Source organism: Schistocerca piceifrons, chromosome 5, assembly GCF_021461385.2.
Source record: "Schistocerca piceifrons isolate TAMUIC-IGC-003096 chromosome 5, iqSchPice1.1, whole genome shotgun sequence".
Classification (NCBI taxonomy): Eukaryota; Metazoa; Arthropoda; class Insecta; order Orthoptera; family Acrididae; genus Schistocerca; species Schistocerca piceifrons.
In genome coordinates this window covers 79,443,195-79,467,072 of record NC_060142.1, presented here as the reverse complement: position 1 = coordinate 79,467,072, position 23,878 = coordinate 79,443,195, and the positions used below count along the sequence as shown (strand labels likewise).

At 40.6% G+C, this 23,878-nt stretch overlaps 1 protein-coding gene across 1 annotated transcript in view; it reads left to right on the top strand.

Moving 5' to 3' along the window:
* The window catches only part of LOC124798751 (venom dipeptidyl peptidase 4-like), a 329,107-nt gene that overhangs the window by 102,626 nt on the left and 202,603 nt on the right, over positions 1-23,878 (top strand). Inside the window, exon 6 of the mRNA XM_047262278.1 lies at positions 7,262-7,306. Coding sequence (XP_047118234.1) covers positions 7,262-7,306 — 45 coding nt within the window. The remainder of the gene's footprint in view (positions 1-7,261; positions 7,307-23,878) is intronic.

Sequence of the window (23,878 nt, the reverse complement as noted above, 5' to 3'; positions counted from 1 at the left end):
TCATTTGCCGAGACGGTAGTTAGCATAGCCTTCAGCTACGTCATTTGCTACGACCTAGCAAGGCGCCATTATCAGTTGCTAATGATCTTGTGATGCATGTACCATCAGACCGACGTTCACCATTAATGGATTAAAGTTAAGTATTCCACCAGCTACGTCCGTTTTTCTAAAGTCTAATTTCCCTGTCCTGTTCCAGACCTCACGCCAGCCTGCGTGAGCTAAAACGCGTGCCTTTCGGCTTCCTTTAGTACTCCTGAGTTGGCTCTCCAGCCAATCCACAACATTATGTTCTGTTGCAGCTTGGTTCACAGGGTGATCTACTTTGCTGTTGGTCATAGTCTGGCTGTGGCAGTTCATTCTCACAGACACCTCATTGGTAACCACAACATAAAAAAGCTGTGGAATCATTGCAACAGAGTTGGTATACGACACAGCTGCTCTCACAGGTGGCCAAGCCTTTATCAGGTAAGATTAGCCTGTGACAGGACTGGAATAGGAAGTGCCAGGTGGGTGGATTGGGCAGGTCTCACACCTTGGTCTTCCACATGGATATGATTCCTGTGGCAAGGGGTTGGGATGGACAAGGATGATGTGGAGGTTCGGTGGGTGACAGAACGCAACTTTAGGAGCGGTGGGAAGGAGCTTGGATAGGATATCGCTCGTTTTGGGACACAATAATAGATAATAAAAGCCTTGACAAAGGGGATGGTTCAGTTGTTCTAGTGTAGGGGTATATTGGGTGACGAAGGGGTCTTAGGGATGGTGGGAGGATTGGAGGTGTCTGGCAAAATGGCATGGGAAATTTGTTTGGCTGACTAGGTCTTAGGGATAGTGTGTGTCTGTGAAGGCCTTGGTGTGACTTTCAGCATACTGGGAAAGAGAGTTCTTGTCACTGCAAATACACTGTCTCTGGGTGGCCAGGCTGTATGGGAGGGATTTTTTGGTGTGGATGGGATGTGAGCTGCCAAAATGCAGGTGTTCCTAGTGGTTGGTGTATGTAATGTGGACAGAGGGTTGGATGGAATCATCGAGAGGAGGAGGTCAAAATCCTGGAAGATGGTATTCTGGGTTGAGGAGAACTAGTAAAGTTAATAGGAGATAAGGTGCTGAGGTCATGAAGGAATGAGGATATGGTGTCTTGGCCCTGAGTCCTGATCATAAAGATATTACCAGTGAACCTGAATCTTCCCAGGGGTTTATGAGGCAAGGAAGGTTTCTCTAAATTACCCATAAACACGTTGGCATAGGAGGGTGCCATGCAGGTGCTCATAGCTGTGCCACCAATTTGTTTGTGGAAGCAGTCATATCATATACCAGCTCTGCTGCGATCATTCCACAGTTTTTTATGTAGATATTATTACCAACCTGCTGTCCACCAGGAATGAATGTCCACCACCAAACTATTATCAGGAGCAAAGTAGATCACACTGTGGCCCAACATGGTGAATATTACATGCTTGATTTCAGAGGCTACTTCACAACCCAGGCCATCTGGATCCTTCATTTCAGCACCAGCTTTTCTGAAATGCGCAGATGTTAGTTACCCTTACAACACATTCTCCGCGCCTCCTTGCCTCAACCTACGGTAACCTCCTTTCCCCACACCTTACACCCCTCTGTTATCACTTCCTCCGTTTTCACATCCATCACGCTCATTGTGTGTCACCTTCTGCCAATGCATCTGCCTGTCCTGTCCCCTTCCCTACAACTCTCCTTTACCACTCCACTTGTTTCCCTCTCACACCCCACCTGCCGACGCTATGCCTGGCAGTCTCATCAGGCAGCTATGTAGTTGCTGCATGCCCTACCAGACAGCATTCATATTCCTCTATCCATCTCCCTTCCTCACCCCACTTCAGACTGCTGTTCGCGTGACAGTCGAATTCTGGTTGGAGCTGCATGTGGTAGTGATCCTGTATGTTTTAGGTATGCTTGCTTGTGTGAATGTGTGTGTGTTTTCTTTGCTGAAGGAGGCCTTGGCCGAAAGCTATAGCGTTTGACGATTTTTCCTTTTTGCTTGACTGCATCTCAGTGGGTCATCTTGACAGTGAGTAGTAATCTATCCTTTTCCTATGATATTCCAATGTGGAGTATCCAATGTTTGATTACGCAGAACATTTGTAAGACAAATACGATGAATAATTAAATTTTATTTTGAAAATTTTATTCTTTGATAAGGTCTTTTTATATGCACTGATCTAAAACTTACTGACTAACCAGACCTAATATGATTTAGAAGGTGGCGAAATACGTTGTGGAATACTACTGTCGAAACCTTAAGAATTAGCGCAATAGCTATCGTAAACTTAACTGCAGCATACTACTCTTTTCTGGATCAATATCTGTCATACCAACCTTGTAGTCAAACACCTAAACTAGACAATGAGAACTGTAATTGGAACTTTTTACGGATTTACTTAACAGCTGTTTTGTTTAACATTTAAATCTAAAGAGGGTGGAAGGGCTGACCCAATAAAGTGAACATTTCAGTTCCAGTGAGTTTATTAACTACCCAAAATAATCTCACAACAAATTTGACAGACACCACTTAGGCAGGATTATTTACGAGACATTCATTACATAAATCATAAGCAAGTTAATAAATAACTTTAACAAACAACTCTACTTAAGACACATTACTTAGGACCCTTTCAATTCCAAACTTTAACATTACATGTATCCCACGATTTCCCACCAAAATTGACAGAAGCCACTAAGGCTGAATTTAACTATAACTTTAACAAACAACTCTAGTTAAGACACATTATTTAAGGCCCTTTCAATTCCAAACTTTAACACTACATGGAAAATAAGAGTTGACACAAAGCCTCAACCTTAACACGAATATTTAAAACGTATTTATTAAGCTTAACTTGGGCAATCTTGCAGAGCAAAGTACGAATTTATTAAAATACCCATTGACTTATAAGATGGACTTTTAGGGCATAGAAAGCTACAATTTTGTACAATGATAAATGTGTAACAACATGAGCAATGTCCAAGCAACTACGAACGGTGGAACGGACTGAGCGAAGTAATACTTAACTTCAAACCAAGACGTGACTCCGTTAGCAACCCCACGTCGAGTAGACCACCAAAATCTGAACCAAGCAAACGCTACCGAAGAATAACACACGAGCTCAGGCGAAGTCCACCGCCCATAAGCCAAACTTGTAATCTAACGGGAAGCTCTGCGCTTTCATTGACTGCTGCCTCAGCTCACTGAAACACAGACCACACCCAACAACAAAACGCAGAGAAACCTTTCTGAACCTTAACATTTGAGATTGGCCATTAAATTAACTTTATAACATTCAGGCTAAACGACAACTAATTTCATTAGGAAGTGCTTTCTTTAAGTGAAACAGTACTTCGTAAACAAACACTAAGAGTGGGAAATGAAATGACTCACGAGAACCGGCACTCACTAGATCTTAATGACACACATCTGCAAATACATCAATATTATGCAGAAGCAGAGCACACGCTTAGTAGGAGGCCTCAAATGAAATCGAGCAAGAATCACATCACACGTCGTGCAACGTCTTACTGTACCAAGAGCGATCAAAATCACAGTTAACTAAGCGCTCTTAGTCATTAGCGTACTTAACTAGGTGTCTCGATGCTGGGGCGATTTTGCGAAGATGCCAGACCGTCACTTCGCAAGACCATAACAGCGTATCCCTTCAAGGAAGCAGGCACATCCACAGCTCACGAGATTGCCGGAGAATGCACAGCGCCGGTCAACTCCAGTACAACCACGTGACAACCGCCGCCGGGCCTCAGGTACGCCCTCTTCGCTTCTGTCCACCAGCCAATCACCGACTCGCGCTCTGCTGTGTTCCGTTCTCAAGCGTTGTGTCCTCTCTTCCTACTCGCGGTCGGCACTCCATTATATCTGGAGTCGGCCCAAGCCCGAAGACAAACCTCTGCACAAGGAAATCGATCGTACTCCTGTCAGAGATACTACTGGTGCCAACTCCCGCCACGGCTGAGAACTATTAGTGGTTACCCTTACCGAGTAATATTGCATCTCTGCAAACTAGACGACCGGCAGGCCTCAAATCACAGTTGGAAATGTGTAGTGCCAACCTATCCCTTCGCAGCCATGTTCCTGCAGATTTCCTTAAACTGCAGCAGCTGAGACTGAAGTCCAGACATTCACCTGTAGCAGTCGCCAACCTACTACTGACCGACCCAACTCTGCAGGTACCTGGATTTTCTCTTCCCAGTGGACAGTGGTGCAACATTACCAGGATTCGCACAAACCGTGGTACTTGCAACAAGAGCCTGGCTCAGTGGGCAGCTTCAGAGTGCCCTCGATGTGACCAATGTGGGGCTGAAGAGCAAACAACTGCTTCACTATATTTTTCAGTGGTACGTTACAAGACATCCACGACTGCACCAACGAAGCATTGGAATGGATGGTTCATAGTGACGTGTGTTTGTGAGAAAAAAGTACAATAGACGAAGTAGATATTTCTAACTTTAAGTTTTCAATAGTAATTATATTTTTATGTTATTATTGCAATGTGCTCAAGTTCATTCGAATAAATAAATAAAGAATATGCCTTGGAAACCTACAGGGTAATTATAATTACACTTTCAAACTGCTGCAGAAATAACACCTCTGGTCAGAATGACGTCAAATTGCAACGGAATATTATCGAAGAAGGTGGAAAACGTACGGCAGAAGAAAAATAAATACTTACAAAATGTAGCAATAGATGGCACTGTAAGCATCATAATTTAATAGTGGTCGATTGCAAATGACAAATGAATCATACAACTATCAAACGTTCAAATGTGTGTGAAATCTTATGGGACTTAACTGCTAAGGTCATCAGTCCATAAGCTTACACACTACTTAACCTAAATTATCCTAAGGACAAACGCACACACACACACCCATGCCCGAGGGAGGACTCGAACGTCCGCCGGGACCACCTGCACAGTCCATGACTGCAGCGCCTAAGACCGCTCGGCTAATCCCGCGCGGCGTACAACTATCCCTAAGGTGTACATTTGACGTTAAACAAACTGTACTACTCAGTGTGCATGGGTGTACAGGTGTGATACTGTTAGTTACGTAAGCCCATCCACCACTGCAAGGTTATATCGCATCGGATGGGAAAATTCGGTTTTTAATTGTCCTTAGGCCAAAAACCGCTTAAAAACCCTCTCACACATCGGTTTTTAGTTCTCCTGAGGCCAAAAACTGCAAAAAAGCATGAATCACATAGGTTTTTAATTGTCCTGAGGCCAAAAACCGTATAAATATCATCAATCAAAATCAAATCAGATTATTAATTTCCATGTGACTGGCGCAAAACATGTTCAGTATGCTGTCCACCGTTTTCTACAACAAGTTGAAATCGAGAAACAGCGTGTTCCACAACTGATCGAAGTGTTTCCGCGGTCACGTTCAGAATGTGTTGCGCAATGCGTGCCTTCAATGCAGCTAAGTTGGCATCGGAACACTGAACACAACATCTTTAAGATAGCCCCACAGCCAGAAGTCACACGGGTTAAGATCAGGTGACCGGGACGGCCAGGCTGTAGGGAAATGGCGGCTGATAATTCTAGCATTTCCGAAGTGGCGCTGCGGCAGCTGCTTAACTGGATTTTCAATGTGCGGTGGTACGCCATCTTGCATAAAAATGATCCCATCCACACACTGTTGGAGAGCTGGAATAACGTGATTGCGCAAAAGACACCCATAGCGCTTACTAGTGACGGTCCAGGTAACAGAACCGGAAGCATCTCTTCGAAAAAATATGGGCCTATGATAAATGATGCCGTAAACCCGTACCACACAGTGACCATTTCAGGATGAAGTGGCGCTGGTTGATTTGCGTGTGGATTTTCCGTTGCCCAAATTCGACAATTCTGTGTATTGACATATCCTGTCAGATGGAAGTGGGCTTCGTCTGTCCACAAAATCTTCCATGGCCAATCATTATCCACTTCCACACAATCAAGAAATTCTAAAGCAAAGGTCTTTCTTGCTGGCACATCAACAGGAAGAAACACGTGAGCATGGGTAATTTTGAATGGATGAGCAAGAAGGATGTTTCTTAGGATTTTACTCACCGTGCTCAAGGGTATGTCCAAAAATGGTTGAAATAGCTCTGAGCACTATGGGACTTAACATCTGACGTCATCAATCCCCTAGAACTTAGAACTACTTAAACCTAACTAACCTATAGACATCACACAGATCCACGCCCGAGGCAGGATTGGAACCTGCGACCGTAGCGGTCGCGCGGTTCCAGACTGAAGCGCCTAGAACCGCTCGGTCACACAGGCCGGTCGGTATGTCCAATTTTCGGGCAATTCTCCGTGCACTACAAGTTTGCACACCACCACTCGTCTCCACCTGCATTGCTGTAGCCACTGCTTCCACTGACGTCGAATCAATTCGTTTCCTCTCTCTACCACATTGCACACCAAAAGAACCTGTCTTTTCGAATTTCTGAATTATTTTCTCCAGACCCATGGCAAGCATCGGACCAACGCCTTTTTTTTTCAAACCTTTCAGTGTCCGTAACTTCTGCAGAGCGACGTGTGCACAGTCATCATTCTTGTAATACAGCTTTACAAGAAGAGGGCGATCTTTCATTGAGACAGTCATGGCGAACCTCGCAGACGCGAAAGAAGGAAAAGCCGTGTACCCGGCGTGTATATACCAACTTTAATGGGTCGTGCGCAGGACAGGTATTTTCATTTACGTATTGTGACCCATACAACGTCATCTATTGATCACTTTAAACACTGTTTTTTTTTCTTCTGGCATACATTTTCCCACTTCTCCGAAAATATTGCGTTGCAATTTGACGTCATTCGACCAGTTATGTTATTTCTACAGCGTTTTGAAATTTAATTGTAATCACCCTGTACGCCGATACATAGGTGCATCCTGGATTACTTGCTGCTTCTGTTTCTCGTTTTACGTAAACTATTTATTGTACTCTCCATGTGTTTGCCAACTCTCTCGGCTGGATCATTTACAAATTCCAGTCTATTAAATATGTGTAGAGAGACTGTGGAAATTTCATTTCCATTAGACTGGGAAACAATTTTTTAAAGAATGTGACACACAGATCAATTCTGTTAATAATGGGATTTGTTTCTAATGAAAAAGAAACAATTCTTTTTTACTAATTTGTGGGATGTGATCGATTCCTATTACAGCTGTTTTAACATCTTTCTATGATGGTTCTGCCACGAACTACGCTGATCATTTTTATTTTTGTTTCAGAAGGGAAAATAAGGTCCTTGGCAGAAGACAGAAAACAGGAGACAGGTATGATAAGTAATTAATTTTTTTTATAAAACCTCCCGGTATATATTATAATCGACAATCTGATTATTTTAATGTTTTGAAGAAATAAGGAGTTCAGATACTCTGCTTCGGTTTCGAAAAGCACACAGAATCATGCTTTGACACACACTGTGATAAGGACAGTTTGCATTTTCTTCTTGACGTGATACTTCAAATTCATCACGAACATAAAAAGTTTTGAGCAGTAAACAGCTTTCGCTATCTATCTTGCATGAGATGATGCTTCCACCAGAGAAACCACAATTAATTCTAATTCATCAATATTGTCTTCTCTAGGTTGCTGTTCTCTGAAGGAAAAGTCGAGGATCAACTTGATACAAACATTCCTTGACTTTGCGTGCCGAATTCCGGGTTATAAACATAATTCATTAACATTAATTACGGAACTAGTGTCTTGAAATATTTTTCAGGATTGGTGTAGTAATTCCTGTGGTTTTTATAACCCGTCTTGTCTTCAAAATTCGTGTTTCTTACACCTCCAAGATAAATATGAGAGATTTTTTCGAAAATAGTTAAAACACATGCAACTCTAAAAGATCCAGTATTTGACGCAGTTGCGTAAAAACTAATGCTTAACACAGGACTGAAAACTCTATTCAGTGGATGCTTCATAGACAACTTTTGCCTGTTCTTTCCTGTAGTAACTTAAAAGATCGAAACATTCGTAAAATTAACAGCATAGAGTGATTAACGAACATTTCTTTCTTCCATTTTCAAATATGTTTATGTGCAAAATTTATAAGCAAAGAAATACATGACAACGTAATATATGAATTTCGTATTCGCTTCGTTCATCGCTCTTCGTGGCTGTCTGCTCGCTCAGAAATTCTCTTTCTCAAGTAACCGATGACAGATTCCATGCTTGAACATCAGCTCTTTCTTTTCAGCTGTTGTCTCACCAAAAACGGCTATCTTCTACACTGAAGAGCCAAAGACACTGGTACACCTGCCTAATATCGTGTAGGGCCCTCGCGAGCACGCAGAAGTGCCGCAACACGAAGTGGCGTGGACGCGACTAATGTCTGAAGTAGTACTGGAGCAGTGCTGTCCATAAATCCGTAAGAATACGAGGGGGTAGAGATCTCTTCTAAACAGCACGTTGCAAGGCATCCCAGATATGGTCAATAATGTTTATGTCTGGAGTTCGGTGGCCAGCGGAAGTGTTTAAACTCAGAAGAGTGTTCCTGGAGCCACTCTGTAGCAATTCTGGACGTGTGGGGTGTCAGATTGTCCTGCTGGAAATGCCCAAGTCCGACGGAATGCACAATGGGCATGAATGGATGCAGGTCATTAGAAAGGATGTTAATGTGCGTGTCAGCTGTCAGAGTCGTATATAGACGTATCAGGGGTCATATATCAATTCAACTCCACACACCCCACACCATTACAGAGCCTTCGGCTCCGAAAGCCCATATCGATGATATTTCGTTGAATCTTTCGCACGCTGTCGCTTGTTGATGGCCCAGGATTGAAATCTACAGCAATTTGCTGAAGGCTTGCACTTCTGTCACGCTGAACGATTCTCTTCAGTCGTCGTTGGTGCCGTTCTTGTGGGATCTTTTTCCGGCAGCAGTGATGTCGGAGATTTGATGTTTTACCACATTCCTGTTATTCGCGGTACACTCGTGAAATGATCGTACGGGAAGATCACCACTTCATCGCTACCTCGGAGATGCCGTTTCCCATCGCTCAGCCGGCCGGGGTGGCCGAGCGGTTCTAGGCGCTACAGTCTGGAACCGCGCGACCGCCTGCCTCGGGCATGGCTGTGTGTGATGTCCTTAGGTTAGTTAGGTTTAAGTAGTTCTAAGTTCTAGGGGACTGATGACCTCAGAAGTTAAGTCCCATAGTGCTCAGAGTCATTTTTTTCCCCCCATCGCTCGTGCGTCTACTGTAACTCTACTTTCAGACTCACTTAAATCTTGATAACCTGCCATTGCAGCAGCAGTAATCGATCTAACAACTGCTCCAGACACTTACTGTCTTAGGCAGGCGTTCGTATTCTGCCTTTTTACATATTTCTTTATTTGAATACGCATGCCTCTACCAGTTTCTTTGGCCCTTCAGTGTGCAATGGTAATAATATTCAAAGCATGAGCACATTCTGTCTCTTCAAGATTTTCGCATAAAATATGTTTGTTTTCGCTTATGAACCTTTGACGAGCTTCCAGAACGTTTTCTGTATTTGCCCCTAGTGTTAATAAGCTTCTAATTTTGGTTCGCAGTTTCTCAGCACCTTTGTTGGCATTCATGCTTTTTCCCAAAGATCATCACTTCCGGTACAGGTGGTGAGCCCCTGTGACGCACAGTTAATTTACACTTTCGAGAAACATTAGCTGAAATCATTAACGCGTGTTTCACAGATGGCAGTTGCATGGGGGCTTAATTATATATAATGCAAATAATTTTTTAAATTTTAGTGGCTGTCTGTCCGATTACGAAGTCTCGTAAACGGTTGGCCCTGACTAGTTTTAGTACGCAATCTGACTGCATAGAATAACAACAAAGAATGAAAGAAAATTTCCGTTAATACAATTAATTAATTAAGTCCCCAGCAACTATAAAACCTACGAAACCAAAACACAAGTGTAATTGTTCTGTGTGTGGAAGTGTGATTCAACGTACACATCTGGCGGTTCTTCGTTAATAAGACAAGAAATTTTAAATACCATTTATACTGAAGTAATTAAAAAAAAATAGAAATACTATAATTGCGCAAGAAAACCAGAATTACACTCTAATACAAGAACACAAGCCAGATGCTTTGTTGACTGGACCTGTAATGACACTGCATAAAACATGGAACAAGCACTCCCTACTACAACATCTCAACACCGACTCACTACTACCACATCTCGATAAGCACTCTCCACCACGACTTCTCGACAAGAACTTTTCACTACGACATCTCAGCAAGCACTCTCTACTACGAGTTCTCGACAAGCACTGCCAGTGGAGGCGGCGGAATAATACTCTTTGGCGCAATCTCTGGCACTGTGGCTCAGTGTAGCCACCTTTCATATGCCCTTCCTCCACGGGCCAGAATTTGATGGTATTTTTGCCAGCATTGGTGGTGAAAATATCAACAAATTCGTCCACAAAAATACAGACAAAATAAAAGATAATATTAACATGTAAATATCACATAATTAGATAAAATTTTGGCTTTGCACTGACCTTTCAATAACCTAATATATAAAATACAGTAAGCAATACAAATTCCTTGATACATGTGACTTTACATAATAGTTTACACAATACACAAAAAATCAGTTTATACAAATGTTCACATACAATGCTTTCAATGATTAAAAAAAACAAGTAGTTGATAGTTCCAGCAGTAGCACCCAGCAATGGTCAACAGGTGCAAACAACAAGAAGTAACATCATTTTAGTAGAAACAGTTCCAACAGGTGACATCTTTTCAGTAGAAGCAGTCCATCAGTGGCACCCAGCATTGCTGAACAGGTGCAGACACCAACAAGTGACATTATCTCAGTAGAAGCAGTTCCATTAGTGGCACCCAGCAATGTTGAACAGGTGCAGACACCAACAAGTGACATTATTTCAGTAGAAGCAGTCCATCAGTGGCACCCAGCAATGTTAAACAGGCGCAGACAGCAACAAGTGACATCATTTCAGAAGAAGCAGTCCATCAGTGGCACCCAGCAATGTTGAGCCAGTGCAGACACCAACAGGTGACATCTTTTCAGTAGAAGCACTCCATCAGTGGCACCCAGCAATGTTGAACAATTGCAGACACCAACAAGTGACATCATTTCAGTAGAAGCAGTTCCATTAGTGGCACCCAGCAATGTTTAACAGGTGCAGACACCAACAAGTGACATTATTTCAGTAGGAGCAGTTCATCAGTGGCACCCAGCAATGTTGAGCAAGTGCAGACACCAACAAGTGACATCATTTCAGTAGAAGCAGTTCCATTAGTGGCACCCAGCAATGTTGAACAGGTGCAGACACCAACAAGTGACATTATTTCAGTAGAAGCAGTTCATCAGTGGCACCCAGCAATGTTGAGCAGGTGCAGACACCAACAAGTGACAGTATGTCAGTAGAAGCAGTTCATCAGTGGCACCTAGCAATGAAGAGCAGGTCCAGACAGCAGTCCATAATATTCACTATCACTAATCACACTGTTCATCAGAGTTTATAAGCAGAAATTAAACATGTCCTAGTGGCACCAATCATGTAGAAAAAGTGCAAGTAACAGTCCATAATATTCACTATCACTAATCACACAGTTCATCAGCAGAAATTAAACATTTCTAAGTGTCGCACCTCAATATTGAACAGGTGCAGGTAACAGTCCATAATATTCACTATCACTAATCAGACAGCTCATCAGAGTTTATCAGCAGAAATTAAACATTTCCAAGTGGCACCCATCATTTTGAACAAGTGCAGGTAACAGTCCATAATATTCACTATCACTATTTAGACAGTTCATCAGCAGAAATTAAACATTTCCAAGTGGCACCCATCATTTTGAACAAGTGCAGGTAACAGTCCATAATATTCACTATCACTAATTAGACAGTTCATCAGCAGAAATTAAACATTTCTAAGTGGCACCCATTATGTTGAAAAAGTGCAGGTAACAGTCCATAATATTCACCATCACTAATCAGACAGTTCAGGCATGAACAATAGTTTGAATGCACACACAATTGCTTTTACAAAATTATTATCAATGCTCTTGCACTAAACATACAAATTATAACAAACACACAAATCATATCAGATAATTGTCATATTAACTATTACAAATAGACAAATATCAGTAAACCTATAATATTTATGGGTGTCAGTGCAAGCCACAACAAACAAGTAAAATAATATTTAGGAGGTAAGTCGGTACCACTTTTCTGGGATTAGGAAGGAAAAACACACAAAACACACTCACTCATCTTTCATCCACATTAAGTACTACTGTGTAATTGAATAGTGTTAACTGTGTAAATGCAATTCTGTCAAAATTTGATGTTCATCATGCGTATCAAGTAGTAGTGGCAGCAATGTATAACAGTCAATAATAGTTAGTCAACGTCATAGTCATCATGTCAAGACCAATGTTTGCCAAGCCAGATCAAAATGTATGGTTGCTGAATAACTGTCAGTGTGCCAAGATATGCAAATGCTTCCTCTCTCCAAAAAAAAATATATACTGCTTATTGATTTAACAAAGTGTGTGTGTAGACAATCTTCTTTCTACTTTAGTGTTCTAGTCTGCCATCTTCATCCTCCTTGTTCCATATAAACCAACGAAAAAAAAAATGCTCCTCGCTTACTTTGCCTCTTATCCATCAAAACTCCAATAATCATCAGCATCACATAATCTTAATACTTCAATAATACCTCTTACGTCGATACATATAAACCTTATCATCAATATCATTTACCTTACCTCTTGTCTACCAAAACTCCAATAATCATCAACTTCACACAATCTCAATACCTCAATAATACCTCTTTAATACGTCGATACATATAAACCTTAGCACCAATATCCTTTCACTTCCATAACAACTCTTTCCTCTAGTCAGTCTCCTCGAACAAGTACAGATAAAATCCTAGTGCAAACTTCATCATCCCATACAATCCGAAGACACAATGTCCACACACAACCTCTGTGTAGTCCACCTGAGTCAAATCTTCTACTCATTATGAATTATAAAATACATTTTGGTTACCTTGTCCATCATTAAACAAAAGAAATGCATACATGACCTCTAACAGCCTTTAGTTCGAATAACTCTCAGTAATTAAGTACGATTACGGAGTGTGAATGATCATAATGTTTCACAGTGTGTACACCACTTCAAGAATCATGGCAGAAGCAAACACGTGGAGTATTTTTTGTGTCAAGTGTCACTTGCTATTTCAATTGCTCACGAAGAATGCAGTGTAATAACTGTCAATGGTCTAACCTAGTGTTGGTATGTCATGTCGTTAGCTTCCTTCCTATTAGCATAAATTTATACAGCTTCCATAAAATCTCCAGCTCATGTGACTTCTATGAAGTTTCTTGTACTAAAGTCGTTCGTCGAATTATAGCAGTTCATTTTCTTATCTTAAAATATAAAGCACTGAGCGTAAGCAAAACATGCAACAGCGAGTTAATATACCAGTAGAGAACAGTGTCAACAAATGGATGTAGCACAATCCCTACAACGAGGCTCTGCCAAGCGAACAATCTATAATTAATACAATAGTGTGACCTACACTCTATGTTCATACACAGTACATCAGCATTTCTATATACCAAATTAAAGAGTAGTTATGACAACAAAACAGAAATGTATAAATATGCAATCCATACGCAAAGCACCAAATATATATCTCACATAATAAACAGGTCATTATCATCATATCAGCAAAAGCAAATAAATGTTCATATGTAATCTTAATAAGTAAACATGAAGGCGCAAGCAGATAAATCACAAAGTATAATTTACACACATAACCATAGTCAGCACAATTAATCAGGTGACAATTATAATTTAAATAAATAAGCACAGCAGGCACATAAAAATAATAATGTGACATCAGTGAAAAAGCATAGCAGCCAAGCGATGCATAATATACATAATTAACAACCCTGTTCATTAATCAATCATTGTCAAAATCAGTTAATGTACGCAAGCACGTCGCTTCACACGTAAATTCATAGAACATGAAATTTAGCACAAAGTCTGAATCACGTAATCGCGAGCAGCAAATTACGTCTAAAGTACGTACCTAAGTGGAAATATGTTATCTGAAAAACGAACTCAATTAATAGTTACCTTTTTGGTTTATTAGTTTCTTCTTCGAAATTACATTTTCCTGAAAATTTCTCGATAACAAGTCCTCTTAACGTCGGACACACACAGAATTTACCTGAAGTTCTTAAATATTTTATACAACCATATCCTGAAAAATACTGAACTTTAATAACATAATTCATCAAGTCACTATAGCTTTATACTGAAATTAGTCGGAGAAATTAGACTGTGTATTTGTTTACGGTTGTCAGTGCATTCGCACAGAGCGCTCGATCAGCTGTAGGCGCGTGACGTAGGAAGTAATTGTTTGCGGTCAACGACTGCCTTGTGCGGCGCGCAGACTTGGCTGTTGCTTTGAGTATGTGCCGCCGCCAAAACACAGCGCGGTATCCTTGTATTCTCTGCATGTTTACGTATAACTGTTGGTTTGTCAAAAGTATGTCATTCCACAAAAATTTTAACGTTGGATATATGATGTATTCCCTTAGAGCGTCGAGATTTGAGAGTTTCTATTTCGACAGTGTTATCATGAATAATTTTGCGAATTCTATATGGACCGTTATAAAGCAGAAAAAATTTGCGACACAAGCCCTTTCCTTTGTGAGACAAACGATGAGACTTAATTAACACCTTTTGACCAACTGACAAGATTTTTAAACGACCAGGATGTTTAGCTGATTTCTCTCTTCTAGCAGCCGCAGATGCAATATTTTGCAGAGCCAGGTTGACAACTTCAGAATGCCGCAGTTTACGTGAAGGCGGAAAAGGAACGATTTCAGAAATGCGATTTGTCGGTGCTTTGTTTTTTAATATCAGTATAGGCGGTAAAGAAGTTGAGTCATTAGGAAGTTCATTCAGAATGTTTTGAAAAATATGAAGATACTGATCCCACATTCTGTGATTCTGATGACAATAAAGACGACACAGTTTATTGATTTCCTTCATCCATCTCTCTGAAGCGTTAGATTGAGGGTGAAAAAGTGAAATGAAAATTGGTTTAATCTTACGACGCCGTAGAGTACGAAGCCAAATTTTAGAGCGAAACTGTGATCCATTATCTGATATAACCTTATCAACATGACCCACTTCTTTAAGAAAATGTTTCATGAAAGCATTAGATACTGAACGAGCTGTTGCTTTGCGTAAAGGTGGAAAACACACATATTTTGATGTCAATTCCACTGCTACCAAAATGTACCCAAAACCATTAGTAGAACGAACCACTGGACCGAACAAATCGACTGCAGCCATGTCCTTTAATTTCGCTGGAATGATAGGAAACAACGGTGCTCTGTGAGAAATTGTTGGCGGCTTAGCCTTTTGACATAATTTGCATTTGGCAAGAACAGATCGAATACGTTTTTCCATATTACTGAAGTAGCAATTTTCTCGTAATTTATGAAAGCATTTTCTGGGACCAAAGTGTGCATAACTGAAATGCGTATACCAAATCAGTTTATTAACCCACTCATCAGGAATACAAACTAACCAAACAGAGTTGTCGACCGATTTTCGTTTAAAAAGAATATCATTGCGAACTAAATAATACTGTCTAATCGCTACGCTTTCCTTTCTCCTCCACTTCTCCTTAATGTCCTTCCAGATTGGATCCTTATTTTGCTCCTTAGCGATGTCCTGGAGCGAAGACGAAACAAAATTCTCAAACGTAACACCTTGAATATACATCAAACAACAATGGTTTTCTTTGCAGTCCTCCTCAGCACTTTGTTTCAAACCCATAGGTGCACGTGATAAAGCGTCAGCAATAATATTTGAAGAACCCTGTATGTAAACAATACTAAAATCAAATTCCTGTAGATGCAGCGCCCACCGTGACAATCTTCGATGAGTTAATTTTGTTGACATAAGAAATTCCAGAGCTCGGTGATCGGTGTAAACCTTAGTATGTCTGCCATACAAAAATGTCCGATATTTTGTGAAAGCCCAAACAACAGCCAAAGCTTCAAGTTCCGTAATCGAATAATTCTTTTCGGATTTAGAGAGAACACGACTTCCAAATGCAATAGTCTTCTGTAATACAACGCCGTTTTCTTCTATGTCTTGAAATAAATGTGCACCTAGGCCTTTGTATGATGAGTCCGTCGCCAAACAAAAATCTTTAGATAAATCCGGATGTGAAAGAAGTGGAGCAGCAACTAAAGCATCACGAAGTTGTTCAAATTCTGATTGAGCTTCCTCATCCCAACACCAATTAGAATTCTTTCCAGATAGTTCACATAAACGAGGTGTGGCCAAATTGTCCAATCTAACAAAGCGTCTAAGAAAATTACAGACACCAAGGAAACTACGAACATCACGTTTTGTGGTAGGAACAGCATAATTACGAATAGCGTCTAATTTCTCTGGATCAGGAAGAATACCTTCTGTAGAAATAATGTGACCGAGAAATTTCACCTGAGAACGACCAAATTCAGATTTTTCCAAGTTCACTGTAATGCCAACTCTTGCAAAAATACGTAATAATGAATCCAAAATTTTGTTGTGCTCACTCCAAGAACGTTTAGCAATAAGAATATCGTCAACATATGAAGTAATATTGTCACGAAGATAAACAGGTAAAATTTCGTTTAAACTACGAATGAATGCTGCTGAAGGTACAGTAAGTCCAAACGGTAATTTCCGAAATCACTTTTGGGTAAAATAGTCATATCCGGTTAATCTTTACCGACACTCTAGATAGATTGATAGTCGAAGAGTTGTTTTGACAGATGCAAAGAATAGTAAAAGAGTAGGCAGCGGTGCAGAAAACTAAAAGGGAAATAGCACCACTACAGCTCGGGGCCCTATGCACGCTACGGCACATATTCACTTAGTGTAGTGAATCCCCTGAGGACATTAATAGCCGCACATAAATTCCAGTTTGTGACTTAGTGGCCAATTTGGTGGATGTGCGTACATAAATTGATCGAACCATGAACATGGATGTATGTCATTCTTAGAATTGCGAAAGATCTTAAATTTCCGAACAGTTAAGAAGTGTTTATGGTCAAAGTTTTCTCCTCGTGGCGACAAAGACCTACCGCGTCTGTCCCAGTCCCAATGACGATTATTGTCAAGTTCGCGCGCCTGGCGCTCTCTTGTTGCATCTCGTAAATGAAACAAATTATTTTCTTCAAACCCCTCTGCTATCTGTGATTCCAAATTTCTTTTGCTGTCTTTTCGTACGATTTCGCCTTCTATTTGTTTGCCTTTCTTTCGTAATGCCTCAAATTCCCTTTTGACGCGTTCATTAAATTTTCCTTGATTTTCAACATGCTTATTTATGTTCTGGTACTCTTCGGTTTCTGCAAATGGTAATGGAGCTGTATCATCTGAATCTCTGTATCCATGTAAACTAAGATTTGTCAATTTATCTGAAATCTCCTCCACTCTTTCCGATAAATGACCTATTTGTTCTTGCTGTTTATTTACGTCTTCCGTAAGTGTCGCGACTCGGGTTTCGGTATTGTCACATTTAGTAGTTAACTGTTCATACTGTTGCGTTAAGTTATTTATCCTGTCATTTGGTACGGATTCCTCGATTCTTTCAAGTATTTCTTCCTTATCGTGTGCACGTTGTAAATTTAACTCTGAAAATTTGTGTACTATCACGCGATCTCTTTCTTCCTGTTCTCTGTCCTGTTCCTCTTGTCTAATTTCTGTTGAAATTAAAGTATTATTGTGAGCATTCAAAATCGGTTGTACTTCTTCTCTAATTTCTTTCTTTGATTCGTCTTTCATGTTTTTGAAACATGTCCCTGTTCGTGAGCCTAACTGTGTTTCCATTGTTTCCATCTCGGTTTTAATTGTTCCTATTTGTGAGCCTAACTGTATTGTCAAAGTTTCTATCTTCGTGTTAATTCTTCCTATCTCTGTTTTTAATTCAGATTCCAACTGTGGTCCCAAATTTGATATTGCACTCATTAACTGCTCCATATCTTTTGTCGTTAATCTCGTATTCTGAAAATTTTTTGATTGTGAAAAATTTTGAACTGTTTCCGGACTATTTTCCCGACTTATTAAATTGTTTTCCACTTCATTATTCATCATACTGTTCTCCTGTGTTGGCGAGTTCGCCATGTTAACAATTTCGTCATTCTCACTATTCACCATATTTGCCTTTTTCATCGATCGTGTAATCATTTACAAAATGTACAAAACTCGTCACTGTACAAAAATTACACACAATGACTCTTTATCTCCAACAATACCCTTCACACGAAATGTTTCCTTCAAACACGATTAACGAACAATTGACATAATTGCACTAAATTGTCAAACCCGTAGACAAGACAACAAAAATTAAATTCTACAAACAAACAAAAAATACCATTAGAAGAATGACAATTACCAAATCTACACATGCAATATAGACTACAATTACTAAACTACAAATTACTACAACAATACTACTGTCTACTATTTTTACAATCAGAAGAATTCCAAGGGACGATCCGAAGCAGCGGTCGCCACGTGCATGGGGGCTTAATTATATATAATGCAAATAATTTTTTAAATTTTAGTGGCTGTCGGTCCGATTACGAAGTCTCGTAAACGGTTGGCCCTGACTAGTTTTAGTACGCAATCTGACTGCATAGAATAACAACAAAGAATGAAAGAAAATTTCCGTTAATACAATTAATTAATTAAGTCACCAGCAACTATAAAACCTACGAAACCAAAACACAAGTGTAATTGTTCTGTGTGTGGAAGTGTGATTCAATGTACACATCTGGCACGGTTCTTCGTTAATAAGACAAGAAATTTTAAATACCATTTATACTGAAGTAATTAAAAAAAATAGAAATACTATAATTGCGCAAGAAAACCAGAATTACACTCTAATACAAGAACACAAGCCAGATGCTTTGTTGACTGGACCTGTAATGACGCATTATTTAAGACATTCATCGTCATCATCATCATCATCATCATTTAAGACTGATTATGCCTTTCAGCGTTCAGTCTGGCTCATAGACCCCCTTATAAAATTCCTCCATGATCCCCTATTCAGTGCTAACATTGGTGCCTCTTCTGATGTTAAACCTATTACTTCAAAATCATTCTTAACCGAATCCAGGTACCTTCTCCTTGGTCTGCCCCGACTCCTCCTACCCTCTACTGTTGAACCCATGAGTCTCTTGGGTAACCTTGCTTCTCCCATGTTCGCCCTGACTGCTACATTGAAATAATTAAAAAGAAAAGGGAATTTTTTTACCTTCATATATATTGACGAAAAGCACTCTGATCATTACAATATCTCCATTCGAACAACATCTGCTGTCTAGCCCATCAAACAACTGCATAAAACATGGAACAAGCACTCCCTACTACAACATCTCAACACCGACTCACTACTACCACATCTCGATAAGCACTCTCCACCACGACTTCTCGACAAGAACTTTTCACTACGACATCTCAGCAAGCACTCTCTACTACGAGTTCTCGACAAGCACTGCCAGTGGAGGCGGCGGAATAATACTCTTTGGCGCAATCTCTGGCGCTGTGGCTCAGTGTAGCCACCTTTCACAGTTTGCTTCCAGCTGTTTCATCGGACTCTACTGGGCACTTTCGTTTTGTTTGGCGCACTTGCAGTTTTATCATAGCCTTATATTATAAATCAACATTCACATGATGGCAGATGCGCTTAGGAATGGACTGTGGTATCTGTATATTTAAATTTGTCTCTATACCTTTTTCTAATTACCACAAAAAGCCGAGAACCACCATCTTTGAGTGCAGTAATATTAGTCTTCTTGGCTGCACTGAAAATATTCTTCCTCTGTCTTCATTGAAAATACTCTTCCTGGTTTATTTTCCCGTTTCAGATATACTTGAACTAACGGCTCTTAATTTAAATTTCACAATAATTTGTTCTACTTCTCTTCTCCTACTATATATGGAACTAGGAATCTAAGTTTTCTTCTATCTTCGTTGTATTTGACTTTAACAGATGTTTTTTGTATTACTGTGCATTCCCTCCCTCTAAATTCAAAACTTTTAAAACTGGAACCATCACGAACGACGTTCGCTATTTGATGTGTAATACTTTTTATTTGGACGTTCACCCGCCAAATTAGCCAGGAGCGCTAATGCGATGCTTCCTGGACTCAGGTAGGCGCGCTGGCCCCAGATCGAACCCGCCTGACGGATTAACGACGAGGGCCGGTGTGCCAGCCAACCTGGATGTGGTTTTTAGGCGGTTTTCCGCATCTCACTAGATGAATACCTAGCTGGACACCATGTCCCGCCGCAGTTACACGACTTGCAGACATTTGAAAACGTTCACACCATTTTATGGCTTACACTAGACGCAGACAGCTGGGGTACAGTACTTCTGTCCCAAAGGTACAAGGTGGCGACAGGAAGGGCATCCGGCCATAGTAACAGGGCCGACCACGCGTTGAAGTGGGACAAAGGCTCAAGAAAATGACGATGATGACATTTTATTTGGACATTCCACAGCTTATGTGTGTTCAATGGCCCCAATTTTTCTCAAGAGGACCTTTAAAACAGCCGGTATGTTTTTGTGATCTGACACCACTGCTTTATTTTGTGGAGGAGTTAAAAGACGTTCTTCAAAAACAGAAAGTGAATAGCATACGTCACATCGGAGCAGCGTGTCCTTCATCGGAATCGAAACTAGCTGGTGGTGACTCTGTCGTCTGCACCTGCGACTACGTACATACTGGGCAAACCACTATGAAGTGCATGGCAGAGGATACTTCCCACTGTTCCCTTTCCGACACCTACAGAGGGATACATTGAAGATTGTAGAACATTTGTAGATTCCTCACTTAAAACTAGTTCTTGAACGTTTGTGAGTAGCTATCACGGGATTGTCTGCATCTCCCCCCAAGTGTCTGTCTGTTCAGTATTGGAGCATCTCCGTGACTCTGTCCTAGCGGTGAAACAAATCTATGATTATGCATAAGCCCTTCTTTGTATCTTCCCTGTTAGTTCTTTTTGGTATAAGCCCACACGATGACTCTTCATCCAAGATAACACGGTGCGTCCTCCATAGCAAGAAATCCTCAGTCCAGACTCAAATTCCATTAGATACTGCGTACTTCGTACTTTCGTTAACAAGCGTAGTGGTAGTAACGATCCAAATTATTTTCGGAAGAAGTACGGTGTCTATCTGACCGGCTTGAGACGTGTCTTTCAGGGTGTCATGTGACAAAAGCGCGGTTTCGTTTTCGCATGACCGAATCCGTGGTGGTGAGAATGGAGGAGACAATTTAGTCTGAGATATCTCATTCCCTTTAAGCTCAGAATATCTTCTGAGATTCTACAGCAAGAGTTTGTCAAGGATGTAGGACGGTAGTCACTTTTGTTACCCTTCTAGTGGACGAGAGTGAACTGTGCTTTCTTCCAGCTACTTTGTGCAGATGATGCAGTTATCTGAAATAAAGTATTGTGTGTAGAGAGTCACAGAGGTCCTGAAAGCACTGCAGTGGCAAGCGCCTGAAGACAGGCGAAAACTATCGCGTTTAAGTAATGAATCTAGGAATATGTTAGAGACAGAGCTGTACAGATTCGATGGTTACTTGTTAGCCAGGCAGGCATATATTCATTCTGGGTCACTACGGCCAGAAAACTGGGGATTTTATTTTTCCTTTTTTTCACTTCGGCGTATTTCGAGCTTATTTATTTATTTCAATAGGGACAGTTCTGTCTGCGACATCACCCAATTTCGACTAGTAATAGCTATCCTTAAATCAAACCATCACCAGGTCACCCCTAAAACATGTTTTCTGTAGTAAGCTGAACCATCTCTGAAAATCGAGATTCTTTGCACTTAAGATTATACTGTAACGCCAAGTAAAGTAACGTTTTGAAAGTTTAGTTTCTGTAACCTTAGTGTGTTTCAGCCATGTGTGAGATCTTTTATACCAATTTTAATTACTGTTGCCAGTATGTGTACTGTGGATTCGCTAAGTGGCCGAAATAATTCATTTTAAATTCCCCAAATGTTTAGGAAACACAAAGTTCGTTTTTCATATCACGTTAATCTAAAATGTACATGATGAAAAACGAATCATTTCTTTCATAGTAAGCTTTTTTCACACTGCGTTGCATACTACCAGAATATAGTTTTTAATATCCACTGAGCCATGTATTCTTCCCGTTTCAATCAATGTTTGACCTAAGTATGGAAAGCCTGTATACTGCTTGAAATGCCTGGGCTAGCAGGACAGAGCGGATTAGGTTGTGGAAAGGGGCCAAAATGAAATCCTGTCAGTTGCACTCACCATACAAACTTCATTTATCAACACACAATATTACAACAAGGATACAAAACACTCAAAACTTTAGTCGACCACATTTGATTAACTTTAGATCGGCTGAAGACCACATTCAAAATCCAAGACACAAGGCTTAATCAAATTGAAATATAAGGTTCTTCTTGAGGTTTCACCCAAGAATATTTTCGAAATCGTCAATCTAATCGGCTGAAGGCCTTTGCAATTTAATTTTAATGGAACTAGGCTGGAGGTCGCATATTAAGCAATAAGAAGAGTTTCCATCAATAGGCAGAAGGCCTTATCTTAAAACATTTCATGCAAATTGGGCTGAAATCCCCATTCAAAAGCATAACAATCTTATGCCTTAAGAGCAAGAGAAGAAGATTAAAACTTCCTGGCAGATTAAAACTGTGTGCCGGACCGAGACTCGAACTCGGGAACTTTGCCTTTCAGGAGTGCTAGTTCTGCAAGGTTCGCAGGAGAGCTTCTGTAAAGTTTGGAAGGTAGGAGACGAGGTACTGGCAGAAGTAAAGCTGTGAGGACGGGACGTGAGTCGTGCTTGGGTAGCTCAGTTGGTAGAGCACTTGCCCGAGAAAGGCAAAATTCCCGAGTTCGAGTCTCGGTCCGGCACACAGTTTTAATCTGCCAGGAAGTTTCATATCAGCACACACTCCGCTGTAGAGTGAAAATTTCGTTCTATAAGAAGATTAATTTAAGAGATATTAAAACTCGGCTGAAGGCCGCTCACTAACAAATTTAATGGCTTAAGCCCTAGAAGAACAGTTTCAATTTTAACGGGCAGAAGGCCGTATCCTAAAACATTTCATATAAAATAAAAAATAACAATCTCATGCCTTAAGGGCAAGACAATGACATTAATTTAAGAGATATTAATACTCAGCTGAAGGCCACATATCAACTAAATATGTTTAACGGCTTAAGGCCTGCAAAGAATTTCAATCTAAAAGGCAGAAGGCCTTATCTTAAAACCTCTGCAGTAAAATTCGGCTTAAGGCCCCATATAAAAATATAACAATCTCATGCGTTAAGGGCAAGACAAAAACATTAATTTAAGAGATACTGACACTCGGCTGAAAGCCAGACATCAACCAAATAACTAAAATCCAAACAGGGAAATGACTACATAACACACAAGGAACAGCGCTCAGAAGTTTCCAAGGATTGGCGTGTCCACCTACTTCTTAATCTGGAGGCAACCCAACCGACAGACAGCCGACCGACCAATCAACCAAATCAATTCCGCTCCACGCAACCAGCAAAGCGACCACAAGATTTCAATGCACTACACACAGAATATTAGCGCCCACAATGACCAACAACACCTCAGCTGTCGAACTACACGCCGCGCTGGACAGCAACAACACGACGAGGAAAATACACTGCCTAAAATTACGTCATCGACCAGGGCAGGTAACCGGAACGTCAACGGCCACAAGGCAGAAAATACCGCTGGTGAACTTCCATAACAGGGAATAAATTAA